Genomic DNA, 17,555 nt, shown 5'->3' on the forward strand with positions numbered 1-17,555 from the left:
AACTGCAGCCCCTTGGGCCCCAGGCCAGACCTGCTGGACCCGGAACCTGCGTTTCGACAAGCCCCGCCCCCCCGCCCCACGTGATCCACGCACATCTCAGGTGAAAATACTGCAACAATTAGCATCCGGACGCCCCGTGCGCCACGTTCCTGGGAGGAGCGGCGTAGAAAAAAGTAACGAGCCTGCAAGGAGGTTTTCATTGTTTCATTCTACAAACTGTTGAGATGTGTCCGTAAGAGATACGTCCCAGAAACGTTTTAGAAATCAAACCAGTTTTATTGAAACGACAGCAACGTGGTCCCTGTTCATGCGAAGCACACACAACATTTACAATAAACTTTTGTACATAGGAAGTAGTAAAATACATCATTTTTCATAGAAAAAAGCACACACGTAAGCTGCGGGCTGAGTGAGCCTACAGACAGTATGAAAAATCAGAACACGATGGGGAACAAATCAGAAGGAAACCAAAACTTTTCATTTTGGGGGGCCCAGTAACACTGTTGGCCGGAGTTATGTTTTTATGGGTGAAGTGCTGAAGGCACGATGGCCCTTTAAACACGCTAAATTAGAAGGGGGTCCCTGATTAAAAGGTCTTATACTTTGTAGCACTGTGTCCATTTCCGGAAGATAAATGGTTCCAGTTTCAAAATGTTTGTGAAGGTGAAAAAGACAGCAAGGTCTGGCTCTGCGCGAGGAGTTTCCAGCCCATTAGACAGGGCGGTTAATGAGGCATTCGGGAACTCGGGAATTTTATTTCAAAATGAGAGCGTCCACTCACATTGGACGTTTCAGATTCTCCCTCCGGCAAGATGCTTCAAAAGCAAACCTACTGAAATTCCCCGGGACCGTCACTAATTCTAAAAACCCAAGCTTGCAGTCTGGACGTGGCCACAGACACAAAAGCCTGGTGACAAGCGAGAGTCCGACAGCATAATACCTAGCATCCAGAGGGTTCCAAAGACTCAGATCTTTGGCGGGAACTAGACGCGATATCTGACAGTCTGACCAAATTCTTCCGCACTGACATTTGGAGTTGAACAGTCAGTACTTATGAATTAAAACAAGCCCACAAGGCACAAAGCAAAAACAGTTCTGCTCATTTCAGCTCTGTCAAGCTAAGAGTTTCATTACTTTCACAAACTTCTTTCGGGGGGTGGGGGGGGGGAAGCTATTTACCTTCTGTTTCTTCACTAATTAGGGTTGCCCTGAAACAACACACCGACTTGGTTCCCCAGGTAGAGTTCCTTGTCCAGACTATCTTAGGTTTTGTTTGTCTGTTTGTTCGTTTTAAACTTTCTGCTAGTTCTTTTGCCTTGGAAATATTCTGATGGAGAGTGAAATCAACTTTGAAATCAGCATGCACGAAAGTGATCTACTGGCCGGCCTGGTGGAGGAGGGTGGAATTTCACCTTCTGCAAAGAAATGCTATTTACAAAAGGGTATTTTATTTCACTGTGGGTTTTGGGTCTAGGCTGATGAAGAAGTTTTGTGCAGTGATGGCAGCCAGAGAGCACCGCACTCCTCGGAGCCTCAGGAACATTTGGCAAGAACTGTTCCACCAAAACAGGAAGAGAAATTCTTCTAGTGTGTTACTATCTCTCGTTGTTATGCCGCAGGACGTTTCATAACTGCAGGCTGTCCCTCTTCCCAGAGCTGCTAACCTCGGCGAGGAATGTACTGAGGAATGAAGCCATTCCGCTCATTGCTAAAAAAATAGGTCATCCGACAGATGGGAAATCTGCACAATTCAGTGCCATTTTTTAAAGGCAGCAACAAAACAGCCCTTCTTTGGCTGTTCTTAGACATCTCAGTGGAACCCACAGAGACAAGGAGTTGGAAAGAAAAAAGTGGGCTTCAAACAGAATTGTTTGCCAAGCAAAGACCCTGGTGGGAGACACAGAAACCAGTCTGGGCAGGGCGTGAGCCACAGCAGGGAGGGGATCAAGAAAGGGTCCTGGTTCATTAGTCCTCAGTGAGACCAAAGGTCACGGCAGCAAATAGATGGGCCACGTGGACGAAGGGAAGGACCAAGACAAGATACATCTCTGGAGTTACGGCTGAACTCGAAGTAAACCAGCACTGCTGTGTATAGAACCAGCCCGCACGCAGCAGGACGGGAACAGGACAGGTGCCAGGGCAGAGTCCCCTTGTTTCGGCCCATTTGTCTGACCAGCAAACATGAAACCCATTTTTCTCCATTGGTAGGGACAGACTGTGTTTTTTAATGTTTTAAATAGCTACCTTCTACTCCATCCCTGAAACTCCCCCCTGAGCGTTCTCAGTTCGCCCCTTCCCACACCCCTGAATGCCTCGCAGCATCAGCTCCAAATCCTTTGGAATCCTCTCTCCATCCACAAAAGAACACCTCCCAGGGGGAGACCCCCGGGCCTCAGCAGGATGGTCACTGGCTGTCTGCTTAGGACCCCAAGGATGCTCCCCTGTGTGGAGCTGAGACCAAGGCACGGCGGATGGGACACAACGCCAATCAAAGGAAGTTTCCTGACTCTCCATATCCCCGGCCCACCCCCCAAATGACAAAATAAAAATAAAAAGCGAACCCCCGAAGCCCTCTTGAAGACGCCCCCTTCTCCCCGATCCTGCAAGCTCACTGCCTGACGGCAAAGATCCGGAAGGCCTTTCCGTCTCGAGGGGTCCTCAAGCTGAAAAAGAAGGGAGAGCAGATGTTACCAAAAGATCTGCAGGGATGGAGCGGGGGGGGGGGGGAACTGGGTGTCCCCAGGTCCCCGCGGTGGAAGAAGCATGGCCGAGGGACACTTCGCGAAGATCTTGGGAGCAGAGCGTGCCCCAGCCGGGAGCAGCTGGCAGAGCCCTTTGCCTCTGCAGACGCGCCTGGGTCTCAATTGAGGTCAGGGTTGTTAACTTGGAATTTGCTGGCCCCCGTCTGCCTCAACTGAACCCAGCCTCCAGGACTTCTGCCTGGTTTTTGCTACCACCTGTCAACCCAGAGAGTGGCCACCTGCTTGACCGATGAATAGGATGGCATTGTAACAATAATGCACGTGCTCCTGTTACTAAAATGGGCACACCGATCCGATCAGGCTCAGATATCGTGCAAAGGATTTTCTATACGCCTTTACCTCCTTCCGATGAAGAGCCATTAGTATCCCTATTTTGCAGGCAAAGGAGAAGTTAAGTTTCTTCAAGGTCACACAGCCAGTAAAAACCACCCTCTCAAGATAGGAGCTAAATCCCTTAGCTAACTGAACGCCTTTAAAAAACAACAAACAAACAAACAAACACTTCATTAAGATGTAACATGCCATGAAATTCACACTTCTGAAGTGTACAATTCAATGATTTTTAGTGATTTTGGGGGGCGGGGCTCGTGCAATCATCTCCACTATCCAGTTGTGGAGTGACCCCGGCTGCCCTGCTGGTTTCTCAAAAGCTCAGATTCCAGCGCCCTCCTCAGGCCTCTGGGCTACAGGATTTCCCTGGATCCTCTGCCCAAATGACGAGTCTGGGAGAATCAACCGGAGCTACGAGGCACTCAGCTGTTCCACGTGGTGGGTAAGCCACACGGGGGACCATTGCCAGGGTTTGTGATGCTGACTCACTACCAGCAATTCTACGGACGGGGCAGTGGGTGCCTCCAAGCACAGGGCCCCCCGACAACCCAGAGGGAGGGCTACTGGAGACCCAACAGCAGGACGACGCCTCCTCGGGCAGGTGGCATTTGTATGTAGGTCTGAACAACGTGCGGGCCCAGCCATGGGAGGTATAGGAGCTGGGAGGGTCCGGGGTTGGATACCGGCAGGTGCAAAGGCCCTGAGGCGAGATCTTGGTATCCAGGAACAGAGAGAAGGCTAGTGACAGGCACTGCTGTGACGAGGAGGGTGATGCACCAGGAGGGTGGAGAAGCGGGTGGGGTGGTGGTAGGTGTGGACTGCCTCGTAAGGGGCGAGGATTTTATTCTCAGCCCCAGGGGGCAGGGTATCAACAGGAGAGAGACACACCGTGCATGCCAGAAAGAAGTCGATTTGGTAGCTGTGGCTACTCTGATAAAAGGAAGTTACCTAAGAAAAGTGTGGGGAAAGCACACGGGCTTGTGCAAAGATGTTCTTTGCTGTGTTGTTTACAAGAGCAAAAGAAAAAAGGGAAACAACCCAGATGTCAGTCAGCTGGGCGAAGAAACGACGGTCTGGCCACACAACGGAATAGCGTGGAGCCACAGAAATGACGGCGTGGCTATGTCAGGCATTGGAAATATCGGAAAGACACTCACAACCTGTTGCTGATTGAAAAAGAAAATAACAGAACGATGCAGAGAGTCTGATCCCTTTTTTTTGTAGAAACAAAAACAAAAAACAAAACAAACACATAAGAAATAAGCTGTTAGTGTGTAAACAAAAAATCTGGAAGGTAACATACCAGAATGTTTACAGTGGGTGTTTCTGGCTATGGGGTTTTCCATGATAGTAATTTCTTTTCTCTCTTCTTTTTTAAATCAAAAAAATGTTTTGGCCACACCGCGCGGCATGCGGGATCTTAAGTTTCCCAACCGGGAACGAACCCGCGCCCCCTGCAGTGGAAGCGCAGAGTCTTAACCACTGGACTGCCAGGGAAGTCCCATGATAGTAATTTCTTAATATTATTTTCGCTATTTCTTGAAGTTTCTCTAATCTTATTATGAAAAGTAGGGGGGAAAAAAGGAAGGAAGGAAGGGAGAAGGAGAGAAAGGAAAAGAAAGAAAGAGAGAGAGAGGAAGAGAGAGGGAGGGAGAGAGGAATGGAGGAAGGAAGGGCGGGATGGATGGAAGGGAAGGAAAACCAGCACAAAAATCCCCTCGCAGAACTGGGGAAGAACCTCAGCTGGACTGAGAAGCTTCTGGGGCATCCCCTTGGGCTGACTTAGCGCCCAAGGGTCGCTGACCTATTGGATGAGCTGGGATGGGTGCTCTGGGAAAGGTCGAGTGTCTGCAGCCTCGGGCGGTGTCACCCGCCCAGCCCCGGGGAGTGATTCCAGGCTTCTGATGGCCACTCACCCTGCCCTCGGCTCCAGTGCCCAGCTCTTCGTGCCAGAGGCTGTACCCGGCACACACACCACCATACCCCAGACGCCGCCTCCATCCTTTAAGTAATCTTACCCCGTCCATGCCTCACAGCCCCCCACGAGATCTCTAGGGCTCCTCCCACTTACAGAGAAGGAACCAAGGCTCTGACAGGGGATGTGATTTGCCCCAAATCCAACACCTGTTCCAGGTACAGCTGGGAGGTGGACGCAGGTCTGTCGATGCTCTGGGACCCTTTCCTAACCCTTATCCTAAATGGGTGGGCTGTGGCCACGCCATCCCTGAGGACCACATTGGCCAACCCCGCATCGCAATGGGGGGACTCAGAGGCTGGGAGCCCCTCGGAGGTGGGAGGTCGCAGGTCCTCCAGGAGCCGCAAGCATAAGGCTGCGTCCTGGAGGCTCACTCCTGCCGGTGAAAATTACTCAGGGAGGAATTGATCGGCGTGCGGCAGCACACAACACAGACTAGATTAAAGAGAGAGGACAGCCAGCCATCTGTCCTGGGAGGGACGGAGGGGTCATCCACCAGTTGGCCGCTGACCCCATGGAGTCATGGAACCCAGCGATAAAAGGATGGCAGAGGATTGCTCTTCTGGCTTCTAAATGTGCAATATCTTGTTTATTATTAACATCACTTATATGTACACACGTACATATTTGTATTTATATGTGTGTGTGTGTTATACATATATATACAATTTTTCTTTTTAAGATTCTAACCCTATTCTCCCACAGTCTCACCCTCTACTGATCTTCCAGGAAAATTCAAGAGTCAGACACAGTTTCAGATCTTATCTGTTGGCCCTTGGGGTGGTTAATCTATTTCTCTGAGTCTCAGTTCCCACATATGTAAACAGGGTCTATAAAAGTACCCCCTCCTCAGGGACCCTGCAGGAAGTGAATGAGCTTATCCAGGGAAAGCATCTGAGTCAGTGCCTCGCATTTAGCAGGCGCTCAAAGCCATGGGCCATGGATACCGTCACCCTGCTAGGTTTAAGCCTCATTCTCCCATCAGGAGAATGGTGGGTACATGCACGGCGATGAACAAATTATCCACACAAAAGTCCAATCCCCAAGGAATCATCAAACCTCTTCATCTTATTTCATGAAATATGAAATATTTTTTAGAGAAAAAAATTTCAGAGCAGGGTGTATACACAATCTCCATTTTCATTTTTATGTGTGTTGCCCAGGGGGAAAAAAAGGCCTGGAAGAGCTATAAATAAGCAGTTAACAGAGGTTAATAGGGTGCCTGCAGGAACTCTTTTTTTCTAATCCCTAGACATATTATTTAAATAATAAGTATGTATTTCTTTTCTAATAAATATTTTTAGGGTTACAAACAAGTATACCTTAGGACTGTAAGGCTCACCCCAACCCCTTCTGGGAAGGGCCTGTGCCCCAAGGTCAACGACTTGTCTGCAGTGAGGAGTCATGTATGCTGGTTACAAGCATGGGTGCTGGAGCAGGCGTCCTGGGTTCAAGTCCTGGCCCTGCTGCTTGTTGGCTGAGTGACCTTGGGCAAGTCGCTTTACCTCTCTGTGCCTCCCTTTCCTTACTGATAAACTGTGGTCCCCGCCTCATGGGGCTGTTGGGAGGGTGAGATGAGCTAATGTGTGTACAGATCTTAGAGCGCTGGGAAGCGGGTACAGGGAGGGAGGGAGACAGCAGAGGAAACCAGTCCAGCCTTGGTCCAGCCGGCCTGGGGGAGAGTGCTAAGCTCATTTGATCTGGAAATAACGGCTCAATGGTTTCTGCTCCCCAGAGTTTCTGGACATGTCGAGAGATTTTCAGACGCCCAACCCTCGAGACTCCCGGAGCTCACAGGGGCTACCGAGTGCTTGAAACGCAGCTCGCCCAAACTGAGACGTGCTCTGTGTGCAAGATACCCGGCAGGTCTCCCAGCTCGTATGAATAAAGGAGAGTGCAAGTTTCTCATCAATACTTCATCTATTCATACGTATTAAGATAATATTTTTGATACACTGGATTAAATGAAATATACTCTAAATTCTCCCTTCTGTTTCTTTTTACTGTGATTACTAGAAACTTTAAAATCCCATATGTGGCTCGCGGTACGCGTCTGGGACATGCCGCGGTAAACAGAGGCCCCTGAGGATGAGGAATTTTGTCTCTTCTGTCCCTGCCATGGCTCCAGCCCCGAGCACAGTGCCCAGCACACAGGAGCTGCCCCATAAATGCTAGTTGAGTGAGTCTACTTTTTGGATAAAAGTCCATCCACATATATACCATCTACCTCTGTAAATAGGTTATATCTGTTAAAACCAAGTGACCAAGGATGTTATCTGTCATTGTGTGGTATATTTCCCAATCTCATTGTAAAATCTGTCTTAAAAAATGGTCCTGGTCTCAGAAAAAATCCTGAACTGATGTTCATCTAGATGTCCAGCTTCTTTCCGAGAACATTTGGACAAACCCTGGTCCCAACATCTAAAGCTCTTCCACACCCCTTTTCCTTCCCTTCCTTCATGGGCACGTGTGTGAGAGAGAAACTGCCTGTCCTCTTACATTACCCCAATTCTGTATGGTCATCTTTCAAAACTTTCAGGAAATCCTCTTCTGAAAACAGACAATTGCTAAACCAAAGCCACTCTGGAGCAGAAACAACTTTTGGCCCGTGTCCTGAGAATTCTGTATAGGAGGTTTTGTTTGTTTGTTTGATGGACTGAAGGATTCCCTAAATTTAGAACGCAGCTTGCTGTGAACGGGTTGCTATATGTCCAGTGTCCACGTCTCCCTTGGGATCACTGTGACCACTCCAGGGTCCCAGCAGACACTGGGGACAGAGCCACCCTCCGGCCCCAGGCTGGGTTCCCAGAGTTCCTAATGGGAACAGGCTCTGGGGAAATTTCTCAGCCCTCGTCTCTACGCAGAGGGCCACTGAGGTCCCATCTAAACGAGGGGAGGATGGAGCATGGCCCTGCCTGGGGCATCCAGATGTCTCCGCAGGAGCCACGTCACCAGGGAGGCACCTCCAGATAGTAAGATGGGGCCCTGCTTGGTGTACTCAGCTCCCTGGTACCTCCCTCCATAGCCATGACGCCTGTGCCCTGCTACTGATGTTGTTATTTCTGCATGGTCTGTCCCCCAACTAGATGATAAGTCCCACCAGGGCAGAGATCAGCCTGTGTGTGCCCTACTAGGTCCCAGTGCCTGGGACATCGTAAGGGCTCACCACGTGTATGCCACCTGATGGGTGAGTGCAGGTGGAAAGGATGGATGCCAGGGCGAAAAAATAATTCCTGTAGGATGCTTTTGCCCTTGTCCAGAAGATAATTCACGTAGGCTATTTCCTACAATCGAGTTACTTGCCCCTACGTGAAAAGAACCATAGCGTCTTGAGGTTTGCAACAGGCCTTAGGGGTTACGTCATAGCAACGAGGCCAGCGGATCTATCAGACACTTACTCAGAGCCACTGGGTGAGTGCTTTGCACATACTGTCTCATTTAATCCTCACAGTAGCCACTGACAGAGGAGGGACCAAGGCGTGGGGAGACTGCCTGCCCAAGGACACCCAGCTGGTGAGCAGTGCAGCGGGGTTACAAACGCCATCGGACCCTGTGTGCCCTCCTGGCCTGGCCTCTTCCCTCTGTACGTGCAGGGCGGACTCTATCATCCTGGTGCCCACGGATCCCAGCACCGGTCCAGGCCACCCTGAAAACGTAGTAAATCAATGACCCTTCATCACAAACTATCAGAATCACGGACCGTGCCGACTGTGTGCCAGGGGCGTGGTCACCCTTGCGTCACCCTCACAGTAGCGGCTCTCCCCCTCCAGTGGGCATCAGGACCCCCGGAGGGCAGATCCACGCAGATTGCCCAGCCCGTTCCCCGAGTGTCTGTCTGAGGTGGGCCGTAGGATGTGCTTTTCTAGCAAGCTCCCCATTGATTTGGATGCTGCTGGTCTGGGGAGCCACTTGGAGACCCACTGTTTTACCACCACCCCAGAGGGTAGGTGCTATCATTTTCTCCTCTAAAGCTTGGGAAACTCACCCAGACATCACCACAGATTTCAGCACGCAGGACCTACTCAGGGGGAAAGGGTTCGAGAAGGAAGGGAAGCAGAATCTCCACTCGCTAAAACTTTTCTGAATAGTGCGGTGGGCATCAGCCACCTTGGGGCCTGGGAAAGGCTGCCTGGAAGAAGATACAGTCGGCCTTCCGTATCCGCGGGCTCTGCGTCCGTGCACCCATGATTCAATCATCCGCGGCTGTGGAGTCCGTGGATGTAGACGGCCTCCTGTACTCTGACACTGTATATAAGGACTTGAGCATCTGCAGATTGGGGTATCTTTGGGGGATCCTGGAACCAAGGCCCCGCGGATACCAAGGGGCCACTATACTTATAATGACAGCGCAATTTGGGCAGGTCCTTTGGGCAGAGAGAACTACAGGTGGCGGGGGAGTTAACAGTGGGGAAGAAGACACTTTGGGGGAGCCCCTCTCAGTCCCTAACCCTCCCCAGACACCCACCTGTGTCCCAGCCCTGGGATGGGGGTGGCGGCTGCTGGGGTCTTCTCTCTCTAAGGTGGGCATAGAAAACAAAGCCCAGCCTACCAGCTTCTCACCAAGACAGTTTCTCTTAAAGGGGCACAAAGACATCAAGAGATTGGTGTCCTGGGATTTCTTTCCAGCCTGGCCAGGAAATTCCACCTAATCAGCTGCTTCATTTCCCTCCCATTAAATCCATGGAATTTCCCTTCATTAAGCTTCTCCCAAACAGAGCGTGCAAACTTTGAAGGAGAAAATGCAGAAGCTCTTAACTCTAGCTCTTCGGGGCTGATGGCCGTGACCGTGCAGCTCCCTCCCCACCCTGGGGTTCTGCATCACTTGATTCTGCAGGGTCTTCCCATACAGCACCATCCTGAGGCTCAAAGCGCCCCAGGAGGCTGGGAGGGTGAGGACAGCCGCGAAGCTCCCTGGAGCCGTGAAAGCCCAGGCTTCCAGGGACCCAACGTACTTTGTATTCTTGATTTTACATTCCTTTTCTAAAGCGGTCCCTCAAATATAAAATCTTCAGCATTCCCCTCTGGTATGGGCTGAATTGTGACCCCCCAAGTTTATCTGGTGAAGTCCTAGTCCCCGGTACCCTCAGAATATGACTGTACTTGGGAGATGGGGACTTCAAAGAGGTGATTAAATTAAAATGCAGTCATTAGCGTGGGCCCCAATCCAACGTGACTGGTGTCCTGGCAAGAAGAGCTAGGCGGGGTACTTCCCTGGTGGCGCAGTGGTTAAGAATCCACCTGCCAATGCAGGGGACACGGGTTCGGGCCCTGGTCCGGGAAGATCCCACATGCCGCAGAGCAACTAAGCCCGTGAGCCACAACTACTGAGCCCGCGTGCCACAACTACTGAAGCCCACGTGCCTAGAGCCCGTGCTCTGCAACAAGAGAAGCCACCACAATGAGAAGCCCGCGCACCGCAAGGAAGAGTAACCCTCGCTCACCGCAACTAGAGAAAGCCCGCGCAGCAGCGAAGACCCAACGCAGCCAAAAATAAATAAATTAATTAATTAATTAAAAAAAAAAGAAGAAGAAGAAGAGCTAGGCAACATCTCCATCAGGCCTCCCAACAGCCCCCTGAAGGGGAGACTACGGTTATCCCCATGTCACAGGCGAGGAAATGGAGGCTCCGGTGGCCTGCTCAAGGTCACAAAGCTGGTAAGAAGCAGAGCCTAGTCTGTTGCACTCCAGACTCAGCTCTTATTTATGTAACGAAATGCAACTACATTCTGATGTAGCTATACATAACCATTGTGTGACTATAATTTGATCCCACTGTTTTGTTGGGGACGTGGGCAGGGGGACGCACACACACATATAGAAAAAGGACCCTTTTTTGGGACACGCACCAAAAATCTCAGCAACTCTCCCAGGTGAGACGTAATGGATGGTTGTTTTCCTCTGGGCTTATCTGATGCCTCTAAATTGTCTACAAAACATGTGCTGGTCATAGAAAAAAGTTCTTATTGTGAAAAAAAAAAGGAAGAGAAAAGAGGACAGGCTTGTCCTGGGTGTTCTGATATTTTAAAGGGCACCATCTTTGGCCCTCCTCCAACGCCCCTCACTGGCCTTGGGTGTCGAGGGTCCGAGGACGCAGCCCTACCTTTCAGACTGAACTCCGTTCCTGAGAGAGCCCACGTAGATCTCCTTTTTATCAACGGGCATCACGTCCACGTAACCCCCGCTCTTGTTCCTGATGACTCCTGCATGCACAGCGGTCTTACAGATGCTTGAAGTCTGAAAGCCCAGGAAGAGCTGTGATCAGTGTCGAGGTCAGGTGCTTGGGTGAAGCCCTGCTGGGGTCAACCGTTACTTGGCCTCCTGGCTGGTGGCCAAGGAACCCCTAGGAAGTAACCACGGCCTAGGAAGTAACCATGGCTACCTTGATTCCTCAGCGGTCTCTCCAGGGAGACCTGGCCTCATCCATCCATTCATTCGTTTGTTCATTTTATCAACAAATATTTTCTGAGCACCTACTATGTGCCAGGCACTGTACTGGATACAGGAGGATTCAGCGGGGAACAAAATAAAGACTCTGCCTTCATGGAGTCAAGGGAGACGGACAAACAAATACACAAACAAGGGACTCAGGCTATGAAGAAAACAAAACCAGATCATGAGATAAAATGACTGGTGGAGGGGGCTCTTTTAGAACGGTTAACCAGGGAAGACTGCTCTTGATGTGACATCTGAGCTCAGATCAGAGTGACAACACGGGAACCAGCCACAGCCATGGGAGTATCTCTGGGCAGAGAATCCCAGGCAGAGGGAGCAGCTCGTGCAAAGGCCCTGGGGTGGGAATGAACTTGTCGTGTCCAAAGTACAGAAAGAGGGAGAGGGTGGCTGGAATACAGTGAGTCCAGCAGAATGTGGCAGGAGAGGGGGAGAGGTGAGAAGGGGCCAGTCACGTGGGTCTGTGAGGGCCACAGGGTGGGGTCTGGGTTCATTCCAGGTGCCAAATGAGCCACTGGGTTTCAAGCAAGGGTAGGATGTGTTGTTTTCTAAAGTCATCAAATCATCTAATTCCGGGTAACAAAACTGTCGAGTTAAACCTTCATTAGGGTCTTAACTTATCCAATAGAAAAATGGTCCTCAGATTGGATTGTCTGAGAGTAATTAATCAACATTTCCCAAAGTTGGGGAAATTCATTCAGGGGTGGGGTGGCTGGTGCCTGCTAAAGATGCAGGCTCCCGGGCCTCACCCTGACCTACTGACTCAGAACCTCCCCAGGTGAGGGCCAGGTGATGCTGACACCCACTCAAGGTTAACAACCAGGTAAGTAGCACCCTCCTGCCTCTTCCACGGTCGTTGCGTCTGGCCTGTGCTGGAACCTGACACCGGCCTTGGCAGTGAGTCCCCACCCACACTGCAGCTCAGAGCCACCTGCAGCATCTTTATGTGAAGATGATGCCCAGGTGCCCGCCCTTCCCATCCCCCCCCCCCAGATTCAATTGCTCTGGGGTGAAGCCCGAGACTGAGTATTTTAAACACTTGCTGGGTGACTGTCAGGCGCAGCCAGGGCCGCAGACATGAGTGGAGCTAATCCATCTGTGGGGCGAACAGCCTCCTTTATGGTAAGGGGAGCTATCGTCGACTCTGAGCTTATTAAATGCCAGCCTGGGCTGCCTTTTGTTTGTCATCTCATTTAATCTTCCAATGACATGGGGGACTACTGTTATTCCCACTTCACAGGCCAGAAAGCACAGGCTCAGCGAGATTAGACGACATTGCCAACGCCCTGCAGACAGTTCAGGGTTTGGTAGTGATTCCAAATGAGATCTGGCGGACGGCAAAGTCTGTGCTTCTATGGTCGGCAGAATAACGGCCCCCAAAATGCCCAGCTTCATCCCTGGAACCTGTGGATATGTGACCTGACAAGGCACAAGGACTTTGCAGATGTGACTAAGTTAAGGACCTTGAGATGGGAGAGGATCCTGGATTACCCATGTGGGCCCAGTGGAATCTCAGGGGTCCTTACAAGAGGGAGGTGGGAGGGTCAGAGGCAGAGAGAAGGAGCATGAGAAAGACCCAACAGCCTTTCAGACTGTCAGCTCCTGCCACGTCCCTTCAAATTCCAGGTCATTCCAGACAAGTTACTGGTTTTGCAGAAGAAGGAAAAAATGCTCACAGCAGAAGGCCCCGCCCTGCCTGCTCCCTGAGAAGTTAATACTGCTGTTAAAAGGTGGAGAGTCTCACAGTTGAAAGGCACCCTCATACTAAAGACAGGAGAATTGGATTTCTTGGTTTCCACCACTAATTGACTTGAGTAACTGAAGGCCAGTTTTTCTAACCCCGCACGAACATGTCTTGTCTTCAGTAAATAAATTATATGGATGAGGGCAGGGTTCCTTAGCCTGAAGTGGGCTCTGGGGGGGTCTGGGAGGCCCTGAGGCTACAGGCATAACTCTGTGGGCCTACAGGGTCAGCAAGAACTTTCGAGGTTTTAGCACCGAGCCCAGGAAACCCCGCATCCCAGGCAAACTGGGATGGTTGGTCAATCCTGTCGGCACAAGGAAGCCTTTTTATCCCCCTGGAGGAAGGAGCCACAGCTTTTCAGTTCTCAGAAGGGTTTGTGCCCCCAGAAGATCAAGAAGCAATAAATCTGCCGCCATCTAAAAGAGAGGCAGGGAGACTGTGGAAATGAAATGATCATCGTAGAATCCTTCGAAGTTCGCCGTGAGCGGGGCTGAGCTGTGGAAGCGAGCGTGGGCGGGGCTTCTCACCGGCAGGCAGAGCTGGGATTTTTTTCTGTCTCCCTCAGTATTGCTCACTCCCTGAGTTACCAGCCCCAGGGCCTGCCTGGGGAGGCACATCCTCTGACGGTAGCTGCCAGGAGGTGCGCGCTTTGGTGCTGTGGCCTCTGTGACAGTCCTTTGCCCCGTCCCCAGAGGATTTCTGGGCACCAGAGGCACAGAAGTTTCCCATGATAACATCAAGCCGTGGGAGGGGAAACCACACACGCACAGCCTGATTCTCCTCCCTGCACGGGCCCAGCGATCACTGCACGCGTCTTCCACCGCTGATGCCGGACAAACCCTTTCCTCCCCTTTCCCCCTCCCTCTTCCCACCCCTCTCCTCTCCCTGCTTCTTCCCCAGAGGTACAAGTTATCTGCTTTCTCTCCTCAGGACCCAAGGCAACACCGATACCTGAATATTTATTAACAACCACTATCAACAAAGATCTGGTCTCAGCAACCCTGTCCCCACCACTTGTTGGCTGTGTGGTCTTGGATGACCTATTTCAACCCCCGGAGCCTCTATTTTCTCAGTATAAAGTGAGGATCAGGGCCTTCCCTGGTGGCACCGTGGTTGAGAATCCTCCTGCCAGTGCAGGGGACACGGGTTCAAGCCCTGGTCCGGGAAGATCCCACATGCTGCGGAGCAACTAAGCCCGTGCGCCACAACTACTGAGCTTGTGCTCTAGAGCCCGTGAGCCACAACTACTGAGCCTGTGTGCCACAGCTACTGAAGCCCACACGCCTAGAGCCTGTGCTCCGCCACAAGGGAAGCCACCGCAGTGAGAAGCCCATGCACCACAACGAAGAGTAGCCCCTGCTCGCCACAACTAGAGAAAAAGCCCGCGTGCAGCAGTGAAGACCCAACGCAGCCAAAAATAAAATTAATTAATTAGGGCTTCCCTGGTGGCGCAATGGTTGAGAATCCGCCTGCCAATGCAGGGGACACGGGTTCGAGCCCTGGTCTGGGAAGATCCCACATGCCGCGGAGCAGCTGGGCCCGTGAGCCACAACTACTGAGCCTGCGCGTCTGGAGCCTGTGCTCCGCAACAAGAGAGGCCGCGATAGTGAGAGGCCCGCGCTCCGCGATGAAGAGTGGCCCCCGCTTGCCACAACTAGAGAAAGCCCTCGCACAGAAACGAAGACCCAACACAGCCATAAATAAATAAATAAATAAATTTTTAAAAATAAATAAATTAATTAATTAATAAAGTGAGGATCATCATGGGTAACCCTTTTGAGCATTTACCATGGTGGGCCCAGTTCTAAGTGTTTCACATGATTGATATGGTAATCTCCCAGTAACCTACAAAGTAGGTATTATTATTATTATTATTATTATTATTATTCCCTCTTAACAGGGGTTAAATGACTTGCCCCAAATCACTGGGCTGGCAAACAGCAGAGCTGTGACTGCCACCCAGAGCCAGCAAGCTGCAGGCTACTCTACAGGGGTCAGTAAGAACCTAAGAGGGCCTATTGAGACGGTTAAGTAAGATCAAGGGCTAAATGCAGGCTTGCACACAGTAAGTGCTCAATAGATTGTTAGTTAATAAGACAAATATCACCATAATCATCACTCTCACCACCACCATTATTGAAAATTCTCAAGGGACTGTCATCTCTAACCCAGTGGTCCTCAACGTGTGGTCCCAGACCAGCAACATCAACGTCACCTGGGAACTCGCTGGAAACGCAGATTCTCTGGCTCTACCCCAGACCCCGTGAGTCGGAAACGCGTTGGGTGGGACCCGGAACTCTGTTTGAACAGCCCTCTGGGGGATTCTGACGCATGCACGAGTGTGAGAATTTATCCAGCCACCGAGGGAGACAGGACAGATAAGAAAACTGAGGTTCAGAGCAGGGAAAGGCTTGTCCACCATCCCACGACCGGTAAATGTCACAGCTGGGGCTTCAGTTTGCATCTTCTGACCCAGACTTCGTTCGTAGGCTACACCCTGCTGCTTCTTCTGCCTGCAGCTCACCACAAAGCACGCGCTCTGCCAGCTAACGCACTCCGGGGGAACAGGCAGGAACGGCAGGCGTTATTAGGCCCTTCGAAGGTCTGGAGACAACTCTCCCAAAATAAATCTCTCAGCTACACAGACATTTTCCAAAAGGCATCATCATTTCCCAGAATACAGAGTGACCTAGAAACCAAGGCCAGAAAAGAACCTCTGAAATGGAGGTAGCTTTCTCTTTCTCCCTTTCTTCCTTCCTTCTTTTATTCTCTCAAGAGCCGTTTAAGCACTGACTACTGTAGTATTTTTGCTGATTTATTCTTTCAACAAACATGAACAGAACAATTATTGTGTGCCAAGCCCTGCCATGAGCACAGTGGTTCCAAAAGCTCAAAACCCTAGTGAAGAAGTAAGAGACTGTATACAAGTTTTCACAAACAGGCCTGTTCACACCTGTGTATTTTTGAGTGTGGGTGCATTCAAACAAGGCAGGACAGGGTAGGGAAAGAACAGACCCTAAGGCAAGATACACCCTCATTTGCATCTTGCCTTTGCCATGTACTAGCTGTGTGATTTGGGGCAGGTTATTCTAAGCCTCACTTTCCTTCTCTGTAAGACGGGGATAACAATACCTAGAGACAGTGTTTTTTAAGAGCCTAAAACATAGTAAAAAGTAGCCTTATAATATTACTAAATTTTCATCAAGTTCTCCTTGTATTTCTAAATGTTTTTTTCTTTTTCTCTTTTCTTCTTCTTCTTTTTTTCTTTATACGTTTAGCTGCTACACTGTTTGGAGCATACAGATTTGATTTTCGTATCTTCATAAATTGTACCTTTTGTGCCACTGCATAACGAATTGTCTTGTCCCATTCAGTATGTTTAACTTTAGATTCCACTTCATCCGATAGCAATATTGCCACTCCTGGGACTTCCCTGGTGGCGCAGTGGTTAAGAATCCGCCTGCCAATGCAGGGGACACGGGTTCGAGCCCTGGTCCGGGAAGATCCCACATGCCACGGAGCAACTAAGCCCGTGCGCCACAACTACTGAGCCCACATGCCACAACTACGGAAGCCCGCATGCCTAGAGCCCGCGCTCCACAACAAGAGAAGCCACCGCCATGAGAAGCCCGCGCACCAAAACGAAGAGTAGCCCCCGCTCACTACAACTAGAGAAAGCCCGTGAGCAGCCAAAAATATAAATAAATTAATTAATTAAAAAGAAAAAAATATTGCCACTCCTGCTTTATCTATTTGTTTCTTTGTATTTTGCTGGAATCATTTTGCTCATCCCTTTATACTTAAAGCACTTGAAAATCGAAGACGCTGTCTTCTAGTAGCAGATTTTGGCTCAAACATTTAGTATAACAATTGATATACATTATTTGACTCCTTCATGAAACTTTTAGAACTCAATTTTGAATTAGCAGCTTTCAAGGAGAAAAAAAAGACTCATTTAATCGGGAAAGAAAAAAAGATGGGAGTGGGGGGCAGGTAGCCACGAAGGTTGCTTTGACTTTGCAGAACTCAGTAAGCTCACATTTACAGGCACCCAGAATAAATGAAGGCAGATGGGGGCGAAGGTGATGGTCGTGGGTGAGGGAGAAGGGTAAAAATGAAGGCTGAGTAGAAATGTCAGCTGGGGATGAGCGATGCTGATCTCCTCATGGACTTTTAAATCTAGAAGATTTCCTGGACTAGAAAATCCCAGCTCTGGCTCATTCTACAGAGAGATAAGCAACTTGGCCAGAAGATCAAATAGTCTGTTGGGCAGAACTGTGACCACATTCACATC

At 50.2% G+C, this 17,555-nt stretch overlaps 1 protein-coding gene across 1 annotated transcript in view; it reads right to left on the minus strand.

The window, feature by feature from the left end:
* Positions 1 to 255: 255 nt before the first annotated feature.
* The window catches only part of CRISPLD2 (cysteine rich secretory protein LCCL domain containing 2), a 66,743-nt gene continuing 49,443 nt past the window's right edge, over positions 256 to 17,555 (minus strand). Inside the window, exons 14-15 of the mRNA XM_061173345.1 lie at positions 11,168 to 11,301; positions 256 to 2,663 (exon numbers count right to left, since the gene is read on the minus strand). Coding sequence (XP_061029328.1) covers positions 2,609 to 2,663; positions 11,168 to 11,301 — 189 coding nt within the window. The 3' untranslated portion in view covers positions 256 to 2,608. The remainder of the gene's footprint in view (positions 2,664 to 11,167; positions 11,302 to 17,555) is intronic.

This window comes from Eubalaena glacialis, chromosome 18 (genome assembly GCF_028564815.1).
Source record: "Eubalaena glacialis isolate mEubGla1 chromosome 18, mEubGla1.1.hap2.+ XY, whole genome shotgun sequence".
In the NCBI taxonomy this organism is placed as follows: Eukaryota; Metazoa; Chordata; class Mammalia; order Artiodactyla; family Balaenidae; genus Eubalaena; species Eubalaena glacialis.